General features: G+C 41.2%; 1 protein-coding gene across 1 annotated transcript in view; it reads right to left on the minus strand.

The window, feature by feature from the left end:
- Positions 1–1062: 1062 nt before the first annotated feature.
- Positions 1063–16414, minus strand: part of WRNIP1 (WRN helicase interacting protein 1) — a 146737-nt gene continuing 131385 nt past the window's right edge. The window contains exons 5-7 of the mRNA XM_077492100.1: positions 12787–12942; positions 10953–11032; positions 1063–2558 (exon numbers count right to left, since the gene is read on the minus strand). Of these exons, the coding sequence (XP_077348226.1) occupies positions 2298–2558; positions 10953–11032; positions 12787–12942 (497 nt within the window). The 3' untranslated portion in view covers positions 1063–2297. The remainder of the gene's footprint in view (positions 2559–10952; positions 11033–12786; positions 12943–16414) is intronic.

Consider the following 16414-nt stretch of genomic DNA (forward strand, 5'->3'; position numbering starts at 1 on the left):
ACATCACATTTCTGAGACTCCATTTACAACTTATTTTCTTTTTCTAGCCATGTGAGAGTTTTGGATTGTGAACTTGGGGCGAGGGAAACTGAATACGGAATGAATGTTGAAGACATTTGAAACCACTGAGTTATTAAAAATTGGGTCAATCTAATAGAAGTTCCTAGCATGCCTGTTCTTGCAATTACAAAGGAATCTGAGGGAGGAACACTGTGTCTTCAAAGCAATGTGAAGAGTGTTTATTGCTGCTTGTTCTGCCCTTCAGATGAAAAAAAAACCCCATTAAAATAACAGCATTTATGGCTCAATTTGAACATCTGATATTGCTATGTTCACACTTGTGTGACCTGCGTTCTGTGGGTAGGCAGCGCATTGATTTCAATGGGCTGCCTTATTTGCAGAAACGCATAGAAAAACATCCCAGACGTTTTTTTTTATTGTGCTTGAGTCGCATATTGCTGCAGTATCATGCGATTTGGTGAGTGTGAAAAATGTGCCACATTTCCCGATGCATGTGGTATCATTAGAAATGAACGGCATCCCTGTGCACCTACTAAAGAGCAGTGCATTTTGCCTGTGGGTTGGGAACGCTTGAGTGTTTCCAACCTGCCCAAGTGTGAACCTAGGCTAAGTCTCTGGAAAGTTGAGACATCATTTATTTCTAATAAATGTTTACAAAATACAGGCACATGGCAAGTTCGCCATTTGCTGAGACGTGTAGCTTTTACTAGCTAATCAGTGAAAATAGTAAATTACATAATTTTGGTTCCATATTCTTACATAGCATAATACTGCAGTGCAGATGAGCAATGAAACAAAATGGACACTTAACATTCTGAAAAGATGATCCAATTTTTATTAAAGATACTCTCTGTCACTGTCTGCACATATTTGCAACAGCCTGCCAAACTTTGTCAAAGAATCTCAGGAAGATTTGGGAGACTGCTGCAGGTACAGTAGCTGCACTCCATGCATCAGAATGACATTCCCCCTTTCCCATGTAGAGCCTCTTAAAAGTAATCATTTAGGTGCGACACAGAAAAGCAGGCCAATGGACATTGATGATGTGCAAAACACAGTATTTTATTAGTGAACAATCAGAAATTGTCATTTGAATAATTGGATTGCATGTATTTATAATAAGCAATTGCCTTCAATGGACATGAAGTCGTTTTCTGAATATTGATCTAGAACTAAAAATGTTTTTGGTTATTGACCTTGAGGAAAGGTGCAGGAAGCCTAATGCACACGACCAGACTTTCTGGCAGAATAGGTCCGACGGAATCATTCCGTCTGCTAGTCCGATCGTGTGTGGGATAGTCCGATCATTTTTCTTTAAAAAATTCCAAAGGACCTAGAAATAGAACATGTTTCAAATCTGTCCAACGGACTCAATTCCTATTGGGAAAACAGTTTGTCTGTATGCTGGTCCGACGGACCAAATACGACGCAAGGGCAGCTATTGGCTACTGCCTATTGAACATCCTTTTCTAGTCCCGTCGTACGTCATCACGTTCAAAATGAACGGACTTTCGAACGGACTTTCGAACGGACTTTCGAACGGACTTTCGAACGGACTTTCGAACGGACTTTCGAACGGACTTTCGAACGGACTTTCGAACGGACTTTCGAACGGACTTTCGAACGGACTTTCGAACGGACTTTCGAACGGACTTTAGTCCGTTCGTGTGTGGGCAAGTCCGTTCATTCGGAAGTCCGTCGTAACTCCGTCGAAAGTCCATCGGGAAGACCATCGGACCTTTTCTCCCGCAAGGTCCGGTCGTGTGTACGTGGCATAACTCGTAAAGTGTGTCATATTCCTTATAAAGGGCCTGAGTCGATGGGCTTTGTTATGCTCCAGAATTGGTTATTGCTCTGTACATGTTTTTGTAATGCAAAATAGGCTTGTATCAGCTGAAATGCAGGTCAGAATATTAGCTGCAGCTCAATTGCACCTGCAATTAATCTGAAATTATCTCAGCACATTGCATGTGCTCATCAAAGTCTGTTGGCACAGACTTTTCACTGGCAGTTCTGATGAGTAGCAAGGTACGTTCATGTATTTGTCTTATTTCCAGCTATCTAGAAGAGTACATTACAAGTTGTAATATGCGCAATTACAAAAATAACACTTTGAGAAAAAGTTACAAGGAAATTCTAAAAATCAGACATCCAAAAATAAGCACTTGGAGCAATTCGTAATTTGGTTTGGAAGTGCACGGATAATAGCACATTTCAGAAATTGTATTTATATCAACGCATGTTCACAGAACATAGTTAAGGTAGAGACATAAAGCTCAAACAAATTTGATCCCCTTCATTTCTGGAGGCAAGTAATCTTGCTCTACTGGCTGACTGAACATTGGATTATATTTATAGCCTTTAGCATAACCCAAATTCTTCATTAGTTTAGTGGGGGCATTTCGCAGATGGAGTGGAACTGGTGGAAGTGGCCCCTTATGGTTCTTCAAGCACTGCTTCACTTTATTGTATGCACTGTAAGCAACAATCGATTTTGGTGCTTGGGCTAAGTACATAACACACTGGGCCAAGATAACCTGTTAGGAAACAAATAATAAGATCATGTAAAATAACTTAATTTCTTTACCTGCATGAGTTATATTAGGATAACTGTAAAACACATAAGAATAATTATGTTGACCAAGCAGTGATCTACTGATTAATCACCATTACGACTAAATGAAAATATTTCACCTTTAAACCCCTTTCACATGGACGACTCCATCAGGTTCACCTGTCAGTTTTTCAGGTGGGCCTGATTGGAAGGTCCATGCACTATGGACAGGTGGGTGTAAATGGAGTTGTGTCTGTTTATACCCACCTACCCCCAGGTCTGATCCAGTCCACTACAAAAAAACAGAAGGGAATCCATCCTCTTCCATTTAGGCTGGTTGGATGTAAACTGGAAGTGGAGCCAGTTTACTCCTGGCTGCTCATAGAGCAGAACAGACTCTGTCCATGTCTGCTCTGCGGAAACTGAGTGGACATGGATGTGTCATCTGCTTGCTATGCTCTAATCAGCAGAGGATCTGTGACTTTAAGAACAAGTTCACTAAAACCCAGCTACTTAAAATAAACCTGTATTTTGTCCCAACTGAGCAAAGTAACATGTTCAGTTTTTTGCACAGACTCTTAAAGCTGAACTCTAGTCAAACACCTAAATAGACTAGAGAAATACACATAATGGAGATATTTTACCTCCCAATGGATTTGTGCTTCTGTCCATCCAGTTTGGCAGAGCAGAAGCCCTGATTTTTATTTGTTATACATATACTGGGCAGTATGGAAGAAGATGCTGATAAGCTCATCTCTATTACTTTGTTTCTGTCCATGTGCTTATTTTGAGCACTGTTGTCTGGCTCCTTGTGCTGCTTTTACTTCCTTCTGTGTGAACTCCAAAGTACAGGGACTGCAGGAAGCTTAGACTCTTACATAGTTTGCATTAAAAGACTACATGATGTGATAATGACTACAGAGCTACATTATTTGTGTCTTTTATACCTATCTGAAGTTCAGCTTTAAGAGTATTTGCCTTCCACTCTTATTGTCCAATCCACCTCCAAGCCACCTCATGATTGTATATAAGCTTAGATAAGCAAAACTACTAAAAGGAAAAAGTATACTGTATATACTTCCAATATATTGGAAACTTTATCATACAAAATTGAGGTAACATTAAAAACATATGCAATTCATCATCGAGTTTACAGAATAGTATCATGTATAAAACTACTGCCAACTGTGTTGATACAATTATGAGTTTTTTATTAATTAGAATTTTTTTTGGAGTGGCCCAACTCACTTTTCCCCACTTTGTGTTCCTCTGATATGCCTCCCCGTAGCCTGTGATGTTCTGATTTGTGCTGCCAAGCCTTTTGTTTGTCTTTGTAAGTAGTTATTGGGTCTTTATGTGGCTATGGGTTGTGCGGTGTGTGGGTTATATTATTTTAATTTTATTTTACGCGGGTGGGGGATAGAATTATGCACCTATGCATATTTATCTGTTTCTAATTGTATGTATTTTATCTTTAGAACTAATAGACTATTTTGGATTATTGTCCTAAATTAACATGATAATCTGAAAAAGATGTGTGTAACCTTGAAACATGTAATTGTGTCAACACACTTGACAGTATTTTTTACATGATACTATTCTATCGATGGATAATGAACCACATATGTTTTTAACGTTACCTCAGTTTTGTATTATAAAGTTTCCAATATCTTTTTTTACATAAATATTTGCGGTTTCTCTTTGATATGTAAATACAAGGAGGCTACCCTTGAATGCCTGTATACTTTCCCTTTTTGTAGCTATCATATTTTCTTGGGTTGGTGACCTCCCGATATAAGCCAATTTGTTGACGCCCATTGTTTTCTTTTGAAAACCCCACTGTACATATACCCCAGTTAAGCTCTGATAGGCCTATCCACATTCTACCTGCTCGGGTCTGACACTTGGCTGCTCAAGCATGGAGGTCAGCATTGTGTGGTGGAAATCATCTGCTTCCCTAAATGTGAAAGGTTTTCCCCGAACATAACCACTTCCCGACCGCCGCACACCAATGTATGTCAGCAGAATGGAACCGGTGCGCAAAAGGGCATACTCGTACGTCCTTCCGTAATTCCCATCACGTGCCGCGGGAACATGCCCACGGGTCCCGCAGACTCAATGTTTTTGAAACAAGGCATCTCCCTGTTCTGCCTAGCAACATGACAGGGATCTACTGCTCCCAGTGATAGGGAGCAGGGACCTCTGCCATGTTCTAGGGAGCCCACATCCCCTGCAGTTAGAACAAACTGAGGGAACACACTTAGCTTCTTGATTGCCCCCTAGTGTTAACCCCTTCCCTGCCAGTGACATTTATACAGTAATCATTGGCTATTTTTAGCTGTGATTGCTGTATAAATGGTCCAAAAATAGTGTCAAAAGTGTCCCATCTGTCCACCGGAATGTCGCAGTCACAATAAAAATTGCAGGTCGCCGCCATTACTAGTAAAAAAAAAAAAAAAAAAAAAAAGTAATAACAAAAATGCCATAAATCTATCCCCTATTTTGTAAATGCTATAACTTTTGTGCAAACCAATCAATATACACTTGCGAATTGCGATTTTAATTTTTTTTTACCAAAATATGTAGAATACAAATTGGCCTAAACTGAGGAAGAAATTCGTTATTCTATATATTTTTTGGGGATATTTACTATAGCAAAAAGTTAAAAATATTGCCTTTTTTTCAAAATTTACGCTTTTTTGTGTTTATAGCGCAAAAAATAAAAACCGACCACAGGGGTGATCAAATACCACCAAAATAACAATTTTGTTTGGGTACAATGTCGCACGACCACACAATTGTCAGTTAAAGAGACACAGTGCCGAATCACAAAAAATGCTCTGGTCATTAAGATGGTAAAATCTTCTGGGGCTGAAGTGGTTAATGCCCAAGTTCAAATAAAATGAAAAACAAAAAAATCAGCACAAGAAACATAACTTACAGTGTTAATACAGAAGAATCAACACAGGGATGTCTCCCTTGTGTTGATTCTTCTTCTTTATCTCAAGATAAACTTCCCTACAACCCTGTCCCCTCCTCCACCTCAATCTTCCAGTGTGGTGGGGGTTAATACATTCCTCTCCTGCTTGTAAAAAACATAATACACCTCGCCGTATAGGGAGTGATGTGCACTAATAGGCTGATCGTATGAGACACACCGCGCAGTGCGGGGAGGAACGTTCGTATCACGTGACGTGCCCATGATGTAGAGGCAGAGGAGGCCACGCATATTCCAATTGGTTAGTGTGTCTAGGGTGGGCCTCCTCCTCCTGACTACCGGCTATTGCCTGTGCGTGAATCGCTTTTTTTTGGATCTGGGTAGCGACCACAGCGAATCCACTATAGCGGACTGGCGGGGCCCTCTATAGAGCCTGCGCCCATCCGGATGAGTCTTTAGGGCTGTGGTATGAGGGATCATGAATATGTGTACCATGGCGTCATATCTCCATGGTCACACTTGACGCTCATTTCCCCCTCCCTTCCTCGCTCACATGACCTCCTGACTTTGGCGGTCATGTGATCCTTCCGGAGAGAGAAAGCCTCGTAATTACAATCATAATAGTGCTTTATGATTGAGTCTGTGTCTCCCTATTATTCTAGTACTCATTATAATTAAACACTGCAATATATCCACCTTCTTTCCTTACTGCCACAGATCCACATGTCACATTGTGCTGGTTGCCACTTTCTGGCCAATACCTATATACAATTTAGTGACCCCGGAAGTGAGATTCCTTAACTGGGGACACAGCAACCAGATGGTGTGGGCTGAGACATCCGCGGCGTCCAGGTGTAGTATCCAACGTCATTCTCATTTCTATCATGATTTGTACCTACGTTGTGATATGATGATTGCTTATATTTCTTGATGGTTGCGTGCAGATATAGACATGTATATGTTTGGATCAAAACAAGCCTATGAATGGTCTGCTTCATGCATGTGCTAAATATTTCAACGTGTAATCAATTAACATCAATTAACTTAAATTTCCTGTCCCGCCCATTTATGGGTGGATCAGGCTTAGAGTAGTGCATTTAAAAGGTAGAAATATGGGGGGTGAGAGTAAGCCCCTGTTGATAACCGCTTGTGTCGAAATGCATCGGGCAGCATTAGTTGCCCCCCATATTGCTTTTTTCCTTATATAATTTATTCTAGTGATCACTTTTTATTTTTGTATAATATGTATATTTTTAATAAAACCAACTGTTTTTTTTGATCTACACCATCTGGAGCTCTCTCTTTTCTTTTTCATGCCACCTCTATATGCCCTTTTTTTGATATTTGAATGCATCTGGCCTCTGGGATATCATCACTTTTAAAAGTGAGTATAATACCGGTCGTCAAACACTGGCCTTACTCACCTTTATCCAGGACTAAGGACACCTATAGGAGGATTTTACATCACGATTCAGCCCATTGGAAGCCGGGATATACCCTTGCAGGATTACAAGTTCTTTAGACCCACTGTCGTAGGGCATGCGGGTCCAACATCTCTGGTAAGAGTACCTACCTTACATTCTTAAAGTGCACCAGAGATTGCTACAGACAAATAGATTGCTGTTGTCGGTGTTCATATTTTCCTGGCTGACATGGGAAGACTGGCCTTAGAAGGAGATCTATGCTTAGACTGATGAACTGCATATACTGATGAACTGATAATAGTTTGCCCACATAGGATTCATGTTATGTGATTCCACTGTTGCCTTACTATTCAGGCATTATCGTTGTCACATTGCACTAACCACTGCACCTTATTTATGATGCCGTTTACACTTATCTTACTATAAGTTTAAACGTTTTTTTTTTTGTCTTCTTTAACACAGGTTGTTCTTACCTACTAGGAAACTATTTCCTGGTTCCGTAGTATAATCACTTTACAGTGCTACATTCTTTGTTTCCACATGTATCTTAACTTTGTTTGTTTGAATGTTAGCAGCTAAGCTTGTTTTAGTAAGCGCAGTGTTTTGCCCCCTTTTTTTAAAGGTTACCAGTTTAGGATTACACAGGAGCTAGAATTATTGCTCTCACTTTGATGTTTATGGTGATACCTCACATTTGTGCGTGGGCAGACAGGGGCTCTTTGAATCTTTTTTTTTATACATATATATAAAAAATATATATTTTTACACTGTCCTTAATTAACTTGTATTGCTAACACAAGGGATGAACAACATCCCCTTGTTACCGCATGGGCTGCGACAGGTCCTATATATATATGGAGATCTCTGGTCTTTTTGGACCTTAGACCTCTCATCTGGCCTCCAATGCAGCTGATCAAACACAGATTGGTTTGATCGACTGCTTTTTTGACCAGTAACGGCCAGGGAAAAAAAGAGCCAAAAACCGGAAGAGACAAATTTACCATCACTTCCGATTTCTGACATCTCACAACCTTAGTTCCTCTCACTGTGCTTGGAGCCAGATGGCGGCATTCACATCATTATCAGGCTAACCGATCGATCAAAAGAGCCCGGTAAAGGAGGCGGAAGCCTAATGGGTGGTGAGACCCCCTTCCCCTGCATGTAACAGTAATCCAGAGGCTTTTGAGCTGCTCAGATTACGTTTACCAGCTTTGAAATCGCTGGCTGGAACCACTGATACCTCAGTTATTGCTGCAGCGATGACCAAGATATCCCCCTTCCAATCCAGTGAAATACTGGTACATCGCTGAATGGGAAGTGGTTAAAGGCTAAGTTCACTTTAGCATAAGAAAAAAAAAATGCACATATACTATTTTATAAATCAGTATAGCATTCGCGATCAGCAGTTCAATCACGCAAGCAACTTTAATAAACTACATCCGTGGCTCATTACTACATGTCTGCCTGCTGCAGTGGGAGTCGGTACTTGTAATGTATTAATTCACAGGAATCTATGTAACAATAACGTGACCCTGTGGGGTGGAGCGGGGGCAGGAAGAACCACCCCTGCATGCTGTCACACTGGGGGGTGGGGGCATGAGCTGGAATATGCAACATATTCCACCCTAAATATGAAAGGTGAACTTATCCTTTAGGCTGGGTTCACGTATCCAATTTGCAATAGCAGGAGATTCTGACTGGCTCTCTATGGAGCCAGTTCACATATCTCTGCTGTGGCTCTGGTGCAAAGTTGCACAGGAGACCTGTGTGTCTCTTGGTCAGTTTCAGGTCCAAATGCAGCCAAAAATTTGGCCTAAAATCTGACCTGAAAGGGTGAACGGGGATGCACCGGACCGCTACTGTGAGCCACATGCAAAGATAATGTGAACCCAGCATTAAGCATTTCATGATTATATTTATCAAAGCAGCACAAAGTTGATACTTAAAGCGGAGGTCCACCCTAAAATGGACCTCCGCTCATCGGAATCCCCCCCCTCCGGCGCCACAATCGGCACCTTTCAGGGGGGAGGGGGGTGCAGTTACCTGGATAATCCAGGTAACTGCACCCACTTCCGGGCTAGCTCTCTGCGGAAAGGGGCGTACGTTACGCCCCTTTCCGCAAGCGCCCGCCCCCTTCAGCAAGTGCTCCGCTGCCTGCTGGGAAACACACAGCTCCCAGAGGCAGCGGGGACCGTCCGGATTGCGCCGCGCGGCTCGCGCATGCGCAGTAGGGAACCGGGAAATGAAGCCGAAAGGCTCCATTTCCTGATTCCCATACCCAAGATGGCGGCGGCACGAGCGAGCGATCGGCTTCGGGTGCCGACATCGCGGGCGCGCTGGACAGGTAAGTGTCACTATTTAAAAGTCAGCCGCTGCAGTATTTGTAGCGGCTGGCTTTTAAAAAAAAAAAAAAAAAAAAAAAAAAAACGCGGAGTCCCGGTGGACTCCCGCTTTAAGGAGACTTTCACTTGAAGACTAAAAATTTTAAAAAAAATTCCAACAGAAGAGACTTGCTTCTCAGACCAAGAGCATTGAAAAAAGGAGTATCTTAGCAAAACATTTTTAGAACATTAGGTCTCTCTCTGCACTCCGTTCACCCTGCTTTTCTCTGCCAGAGCACCTACTCAGTACTTACAATGAATTAATACATTTACATTTACAGAGAGAGCTTCTATTTAAGCTCATGTACTGCTGGTTTAGAATATTGAATGGCCAAATACGTACTTTCAGTTTATCACCAGTAGTGCTTTGTCATATGATATGACAAAGGCAATGTGATATATTTATACTGCTTCATCTGGGCTATAATCAGGAATGATGGGAGTAAGAAACTGATCATTCCAGGCAAGAAATATAAATACAATTTTCACAGTAGTATGTAAAAACCATACCTGAATGTTTACTTGCCTACGTGCACAATACCATTCATTTTATTGCATCGAACAGGTTACCCTTTCTATGGCTTACTTGTTTTAAAGCGGATGTCCACCCTAAAGTGGACCTTCCGCTCATTGGAATCCTCCCCCCCTCCGGCGCCACAATTGGCACCTTTCAGGGGGGAGGGGGGTGCAGGTACCTGTACAGTACAGGTATCTGCACCCACTTCCTGGATAGCTCTCTGCGGAAAGGGGCGTAGATTACGCCCCTTTCCGAAAGTCCCACGCTGCCTGCTGGGAAACACACAGATCCCAGAGGCAGCGGGTCCATCCTCATTGCGCAGCGCGACTCGCGCATGCGCAGTAGGGAACCGGGAAATGAAGCCGAAAGGCTCCACTTCCTGATTCCCATACCCAAGATGGCGGCGGCAGCACCTGAGAGACGATCGAGAGATCGGCTTCGGGTGCCGACATCGCGGGCGCGCTGGACAGGTAAGTGTCACTATTTTAAAAGTCAGCAGCTGCAGTATTTGTAGCTGCTGGCTTTAAAAAAAAAAAAAAAAAACGCACACTCCCGGCGGACTCCCGCTTTAACAGTAACTAGGCCTGCAATTTCAGGAACTGTGACTTTAGGATTAGGCATTCTATTGTTCATACTCCACAGGTTGACACCTATTTATACATCCTTCGTCATGGTATAAAGAATTGTAGACACTATGCAATAGGTTTGTATTCCTGTGGTAATATTTAATCCATAGTACGTCAATGTTAGATTGTAAACTTTAGTGAACACATATGAAAACTATTTGAACTGAAGCCAGAAACTGGTGTCTAGGCTTCCTGAGAGATTCTTTGTGCCTCACCCCTTGATGCCTGCTCATCGCTTGTTAAAATACATCAGTACAGCATTTACATTTCTTATGTTTAATTATGCATTATACTAAGGCTACCATTTCGCATTATCTATCGGATAATTTAATACTGCACAATATTCTAGATTTCCAAAACTGAAGCATGAACACAAGAGGAGTTAAAGGCAGACTATCATGATTGAAACTGCAAAATGTCACATGGAATTAAAGCTACACTTGTGCACTTAGTGACAAAGACTTGATAAGTATAGTAAAAAAGTAACTTGCATCGCATTCCGGCATTCCAATAAAATGGCAGGCTTGATAAGCGGACACTGCTTGGGTTAAAGCCAGGGGATCAGCTAGACCTGGACAAAAGAAAATAAACATGTATTACAAATTAAAAAACTTAAACATAATATACAAAAAGATTTAAATTCTCCTCTACAAAACACAAAAACTTCAATTTAAATTTCCCCTGTAATTCATTACCAAATAATATAAATATATTTAAAAGAAACTTAAAACCCAATTGAACCTTCAGTTTAAATGAGCTACAAATTTTAGGTACATTTAAAAAGGTAGTTAAAGCCTAATACCTTTTACACCGGGTCGGAAATTCCAACGGAAAAGGTCCGACCAGATTATATTGTTGGAAAATCCGATTGTGTGTGGGCTCTATCGGACTTTTTCTGTCCGGAAAAATTTGTGAGAAGGATCTCGAATTTTCCGACAAAAAAATCTGATCGTTTGTAGAGAATTCTGATCGGACAATGTGCCACGCATGCACAGATCAAATTACGAGACCAAAGCTATTGTCTACTAGCCTCAACGTAGTCCCATCGTAAAAAAACAAATGTCATAACATTCCAAACGATTGGATTTTTCCGACCGTGTGTATGCTACACCAGTTTAGGACAAAATCCGTCTGAAAAAAATCAGACGGATTTTGTTGTAGGAATGTCCAACCGTGTGTACAAAGCATTACAGTTTTTGCTTTCTTTTCTGCTATGAGTGGCCGGGGTATCATGTGATCTCTATGACCAATCGTGATTACATCTAAGCAAAACATTGTGATACTGTGATTGGCCCTCCGCTATCACATGGTACCTGGGCCAATCGCAACACCATGTAACATGCGATCAGCTGTAGCCAATCACAGAGCAAAATAATAAGCTAAAGATATTGCTTATAACAATGATCAGAAAAAAAAAAAACTCCCCAGAGATGTACAGTGACAATATACAGAAAGGTTGATGCATTTCAGCCTTCACAGGGGCCTTAGTCATAACAAGGGTAGAAAAGTGTTAACCTCTCTGTATATTGAACCCCCTTTATATGCTATATCTTGACGGAATTCTAACAAAGAAGACTGGATTTTATATCGAGTTGCCAGGCCTTTGTATGTGTTCTATACTATAGATTATACTATACTATACTATACTACACTAGGTCTTCTATACTATAGATTATACTGTACTATAGATTGTGCAGCTGCCATCCAGGCACTGGTAACTATGGTATTTACTGCACTCTAGTAGTAGCAACAGACTTGTTTATATATTACACCTCTAGGTTAGCCTATGTGTCCATGCACACATAGGCGTTTACAGACATATTAGAAGAGAAGCATTTACAGACAGTAAAAAAACATCACTGGAATGATTCTGAGAGGAACTTTTGGCCAGAAAAAACGCTTGACGCACCTAAACATGATTAAACACTATATGCACCCAACACAGTGTTTTCAAGTGTTTACAACTGCCAACAAAAATCTACTGATCCTTGCTGGAGGCCACCCCGGCTGCACAAACATTCCCATGTGAATGCAGCAGTAGACTGCAAGCTTCATAGCTAGGCTTGTGTGCCTTTAAACATTAATAAAACTATCATTACACAATACAACAGAATAAAAAAAAAACACTTTCTTGTTAAAACTCTGTTACCATGAATATTGTGAATTTTTAATGACAATTTCTAATAATAACGAGTGATTAAAAGTTTCATGGTACCACCTGCTCATTAAGGTGGATCTACAAAGTCTCTAAATAGAGCAGTATAATCGCAACATGACTTAACAGCCGCTGACCTCGATGAGGTGGCTGAACAAGAATATACATACCTATATCTTCACTTGCAAATCTTACAAGACGTCTAGCCACATAAAGGGGGTCTTCTCCACCTTCAAGCATTCGACCAAGCCAATACAAAGAGGCATTCTGATCAGATCCTCGCATAGATTTGTGTAATGCTGATATACAGTTGTAGTGTTCTTCCCCTACAATGTAAATTAGCAACATGAAATATTAGTAATATCACTCTATTTAACAAGTTGTAAATAACTTTTGGAATGTGAACTAGGGACCTTATATATATGTAAAGCAATGTGTCAGTGCTATATAAGTACTTTATTTATTTAAACGCCAGGATGAAGAACATATTTAGAAGGATCAACCAAATAGAATACAGAAATTAGCACGGCTGGGGGGAGCACCAAGCCAAACTGGTGCTCCAGAACAGGTCAGATATTAAAAAATAAGGGGAAACCCTACCCAAAGGAGATATGGGAGGTCCAACCATCACCACCTATTAAAAAAAAAAAAAAAAAAAAAACACAGGTGGGAGACACATACTACCAATGTGGTCAAAAAATAAAAAATAAAGTTTACTGAGCTGAGTTTCAGAAAAAAAAAAAAAAAAGATCCCTAAAGATAAAATCTAACAGACATACGGTGGATATAAAAGTTAGATAAATCATTTCAAAACTTTTTCCACCTTAACCACTTCAATACAGTACATTTATACACCCTTCCTTTCCAGACCAATTTTTAGCTTTCAGCGCTCTCACATTTTGAATGCCAATTACTTAGTCATGCAACACTGTACCCAAACAAATTTGTTATAATTTTTTTCATACAAATAGAGCTTTCTTTTGGTGGTATTTAATCACCCCTGGGTTTTTAATTTTTTGCGACATAAGTGAAAAAATAGCAAAATTTTGAAAAAAAAAAAATAATTTTGTTTTAGTTTCTATGATAAACTTTTGCAAATAAGTCATTTTTGTTCATGAATGTGGGTCAAAATTTATACGGCTACATCTCTTTGGTAAAAATAACCCAAATTAGTGGATATTATTTAGTCTCTGAAAAAGTTATAGTCTACAAGCTGTGGTGCAAATCATTGAAAATTGATCACACCTGAAGCACTGACAACCTATTTCAATTCTTGAGGTCCTGAAATGTCAGGAAAGTACAAATACCCCCCAAATTACCCCTTTTTAAAAATTAGACAGTCCAAGGTATTTAGCAAGAGGCATGGTGAGTTTTTTGAAGTTGTAATTTTTTCCCACAATTCTTGGGGAAAGAATTTTATTTTTTATTTCTTCACAAAATTGTCATAAGTTATTTCTCACACACAGCATATGCATACTTCCAATTACACCCCAATATACATTTTGCTATTTCTCCAGAGTATGGCGATACCACATGTGTGTGGCTTTTACACAGGCTGGCCACACAGGAAGGTCCAACACGCAGGGAGCACTGTCAGGGGTTCTAGGAGCATAAAATTACAACTCTAATTTCCTAACCACCTATTACATTTGTGAAGGTCCTGGAGCACTAGGACAGTGGTAATACCCGCAAAATGACCCATTTTGGAAAGCAGATACCCCGATGTCTATTCTATGAGGCATAATGAGTCTTTTGAATGGTTCATTTTTTTCCACAAGTCTTCGGAAAACGTAGAAAGAAAATTAAAACTTTTTTTTTTTTACACAAAGTGCCCAGTTTATAAGATATTTCTAGCTCAAAGCATGTATATAGCAAAATTACACCTCAAAAAATATTCTGCTACTCCTTCCGAGTATGGCAATACCCCATGTGTGTGACTTTTACACAGCCTGGCTACATACAGAGGCCCAGCATGAAGGGAGCATCATCAGGTGTTCTAGGAGCATAAATTACACCTCTAATTTCCTAACGACCTATTACACTTTTGAAGGCCCTGGAGCACCAGGACAGTGGAATTACCCACAAAATTACCCCATTTTGGAAAGCAAACACCCCAACGTATATTCTATAAGGCATGGGCTGCGGGTAGGTACTGGGGTACTCTCATGGCCTGGTGACAGGTACTCGGGCACTCTCATGGCCTGGTGACAGGCACTCGGGCACTCTCATGGCCTGGTGACAGGCACTCGGGCACTCTCATGGCCTGGTGACAGGCACTCGGGCACTCTCATGGCCTGGTGACAGGCACTCGGGCACTCTGATGTATTTGGGTACTCTGATGGCCTGGTGACTGGTACTCAGATGGGCTGTGACAGGTACTCAGGTAGTGTACTCAGATGAACTGTGACAGGTACTCAGGTAATCAGATGGGCTGTGACAGGTACTCGGGTAATCAGATGGGCTGTGACAGGTACTCAGGTACTTGGTACGCAAATGGGCTGTGATACTTTGATGGGTGGTGACAGGTACTCGGATGGGCTGTGACAGGTGCTTAGGTACTTTGACAGGTGCTCTTTATTAGGGGGGTAATCAGTGTGTTTTGCTGTGTGTAATGAAAGCAGTAACGAGATGTTACCGCAATCTCCTCACCCACGATCGGTGTGTGAGGAGGAGAACCCGGTAACATCTTGTTACCATGGTTTGTTTACATTCTGTGACCGGCTGTGATTGGACACAGCTGGTCACGTGGTAAAGAGCCAGTTTCATTGGCTCTTTACTGCAATAGGGGTTGGGCTGTGTCAGGGTGACCAGCCACATCCCCGATCGCCGCTCTGTATGCGCCCTAGGGGCGTGCACGAGCGCCGTACACATGGGCAATACATGTGACCGGCTGTGATTGGACAAAGCCAGTCACATGATAAAGAGCCATTCATTATTGGCTCTTTACCCGGATCAGGGATGGGCTGTGTCCAAGGGACACACCTCATCCACGATCGCCGCTCTGAGGGCCCCCGGGGGCCCGCAGAAGCGGTGAGATACCGAGGACGTCATATGACGCCCGCCCAGGATGGGAGGTCCCATCTGCAGACGTCATATGACTATAGCCCGGTATTGAATTGGTTAATGTGACATATAAACTGTACATCTTAGTTGAACAACAAACTGAAATCTTTTAGGTGGAGGGAAGTAAAAATAAAAAATAAAATAATAATATGGTTGCATAAGTGTGCACACCCTTAAACTAATACTTTGTTGAAGCACCTATTTTTTATTTTTTTACAGCACTCAGTCTTTTTGGGTATGAGTCTATCGGCATGGCACATCTTGACTTGGCAATATTTGCCCATTCTTATTTGCAAAAACACTCCAAATCTGTTATATTGTGATGGCATCTTCTGTGCACAGACCTCTTCAGATCACCCCACAGATTTTCAATCAAATTCAGGTCTGGGCTCTGGCTAGGCCATTCCAAAACTTTAATCTTCTTCTGGTGAAGAGATTTCTTTGTTGATTTGGATGTATACTTTGAGTCGTTATGCTGAAAGATGAAGTCCCTCTTCATGTTCAGCTTTCTAGCAAAAGCCTGAAGGTTTTCTGGCAATATTGACTGGTATTTGGAACTGTTCATATTTCCCTCTACCTTGACTAAGGTCCATTTTTTGCCAGGTCCTTTCTATGGAAGGGAGCAGTAAGGACAGCGGTAACTGATTGTAGGTCAAAAGGTCCATCAGGAGACAGAGAGGACTGGGGAGAATGAAATACTGCAACATGTGCAATTATTTGTGATGGAAAAGGACA

The sequence above is a fragment of the Lithobates pipiens genome, unplaced genomic scaffold, assembly GCF_037356315.1.
Source record: "Lithobates pipiens isolate NorthernLeopardFrog02 unplaced genomic scaffold, aLitPip1_a1.2 Scaffold_19, whole genome shotgun sequence".
In the NCBI taxonomy this organism is placed as follows: Eukaryota; Metazoa; Chordata; class Amphibia; order Anura; family Ranidae; genus Lithobates; species Lithobates pipiens.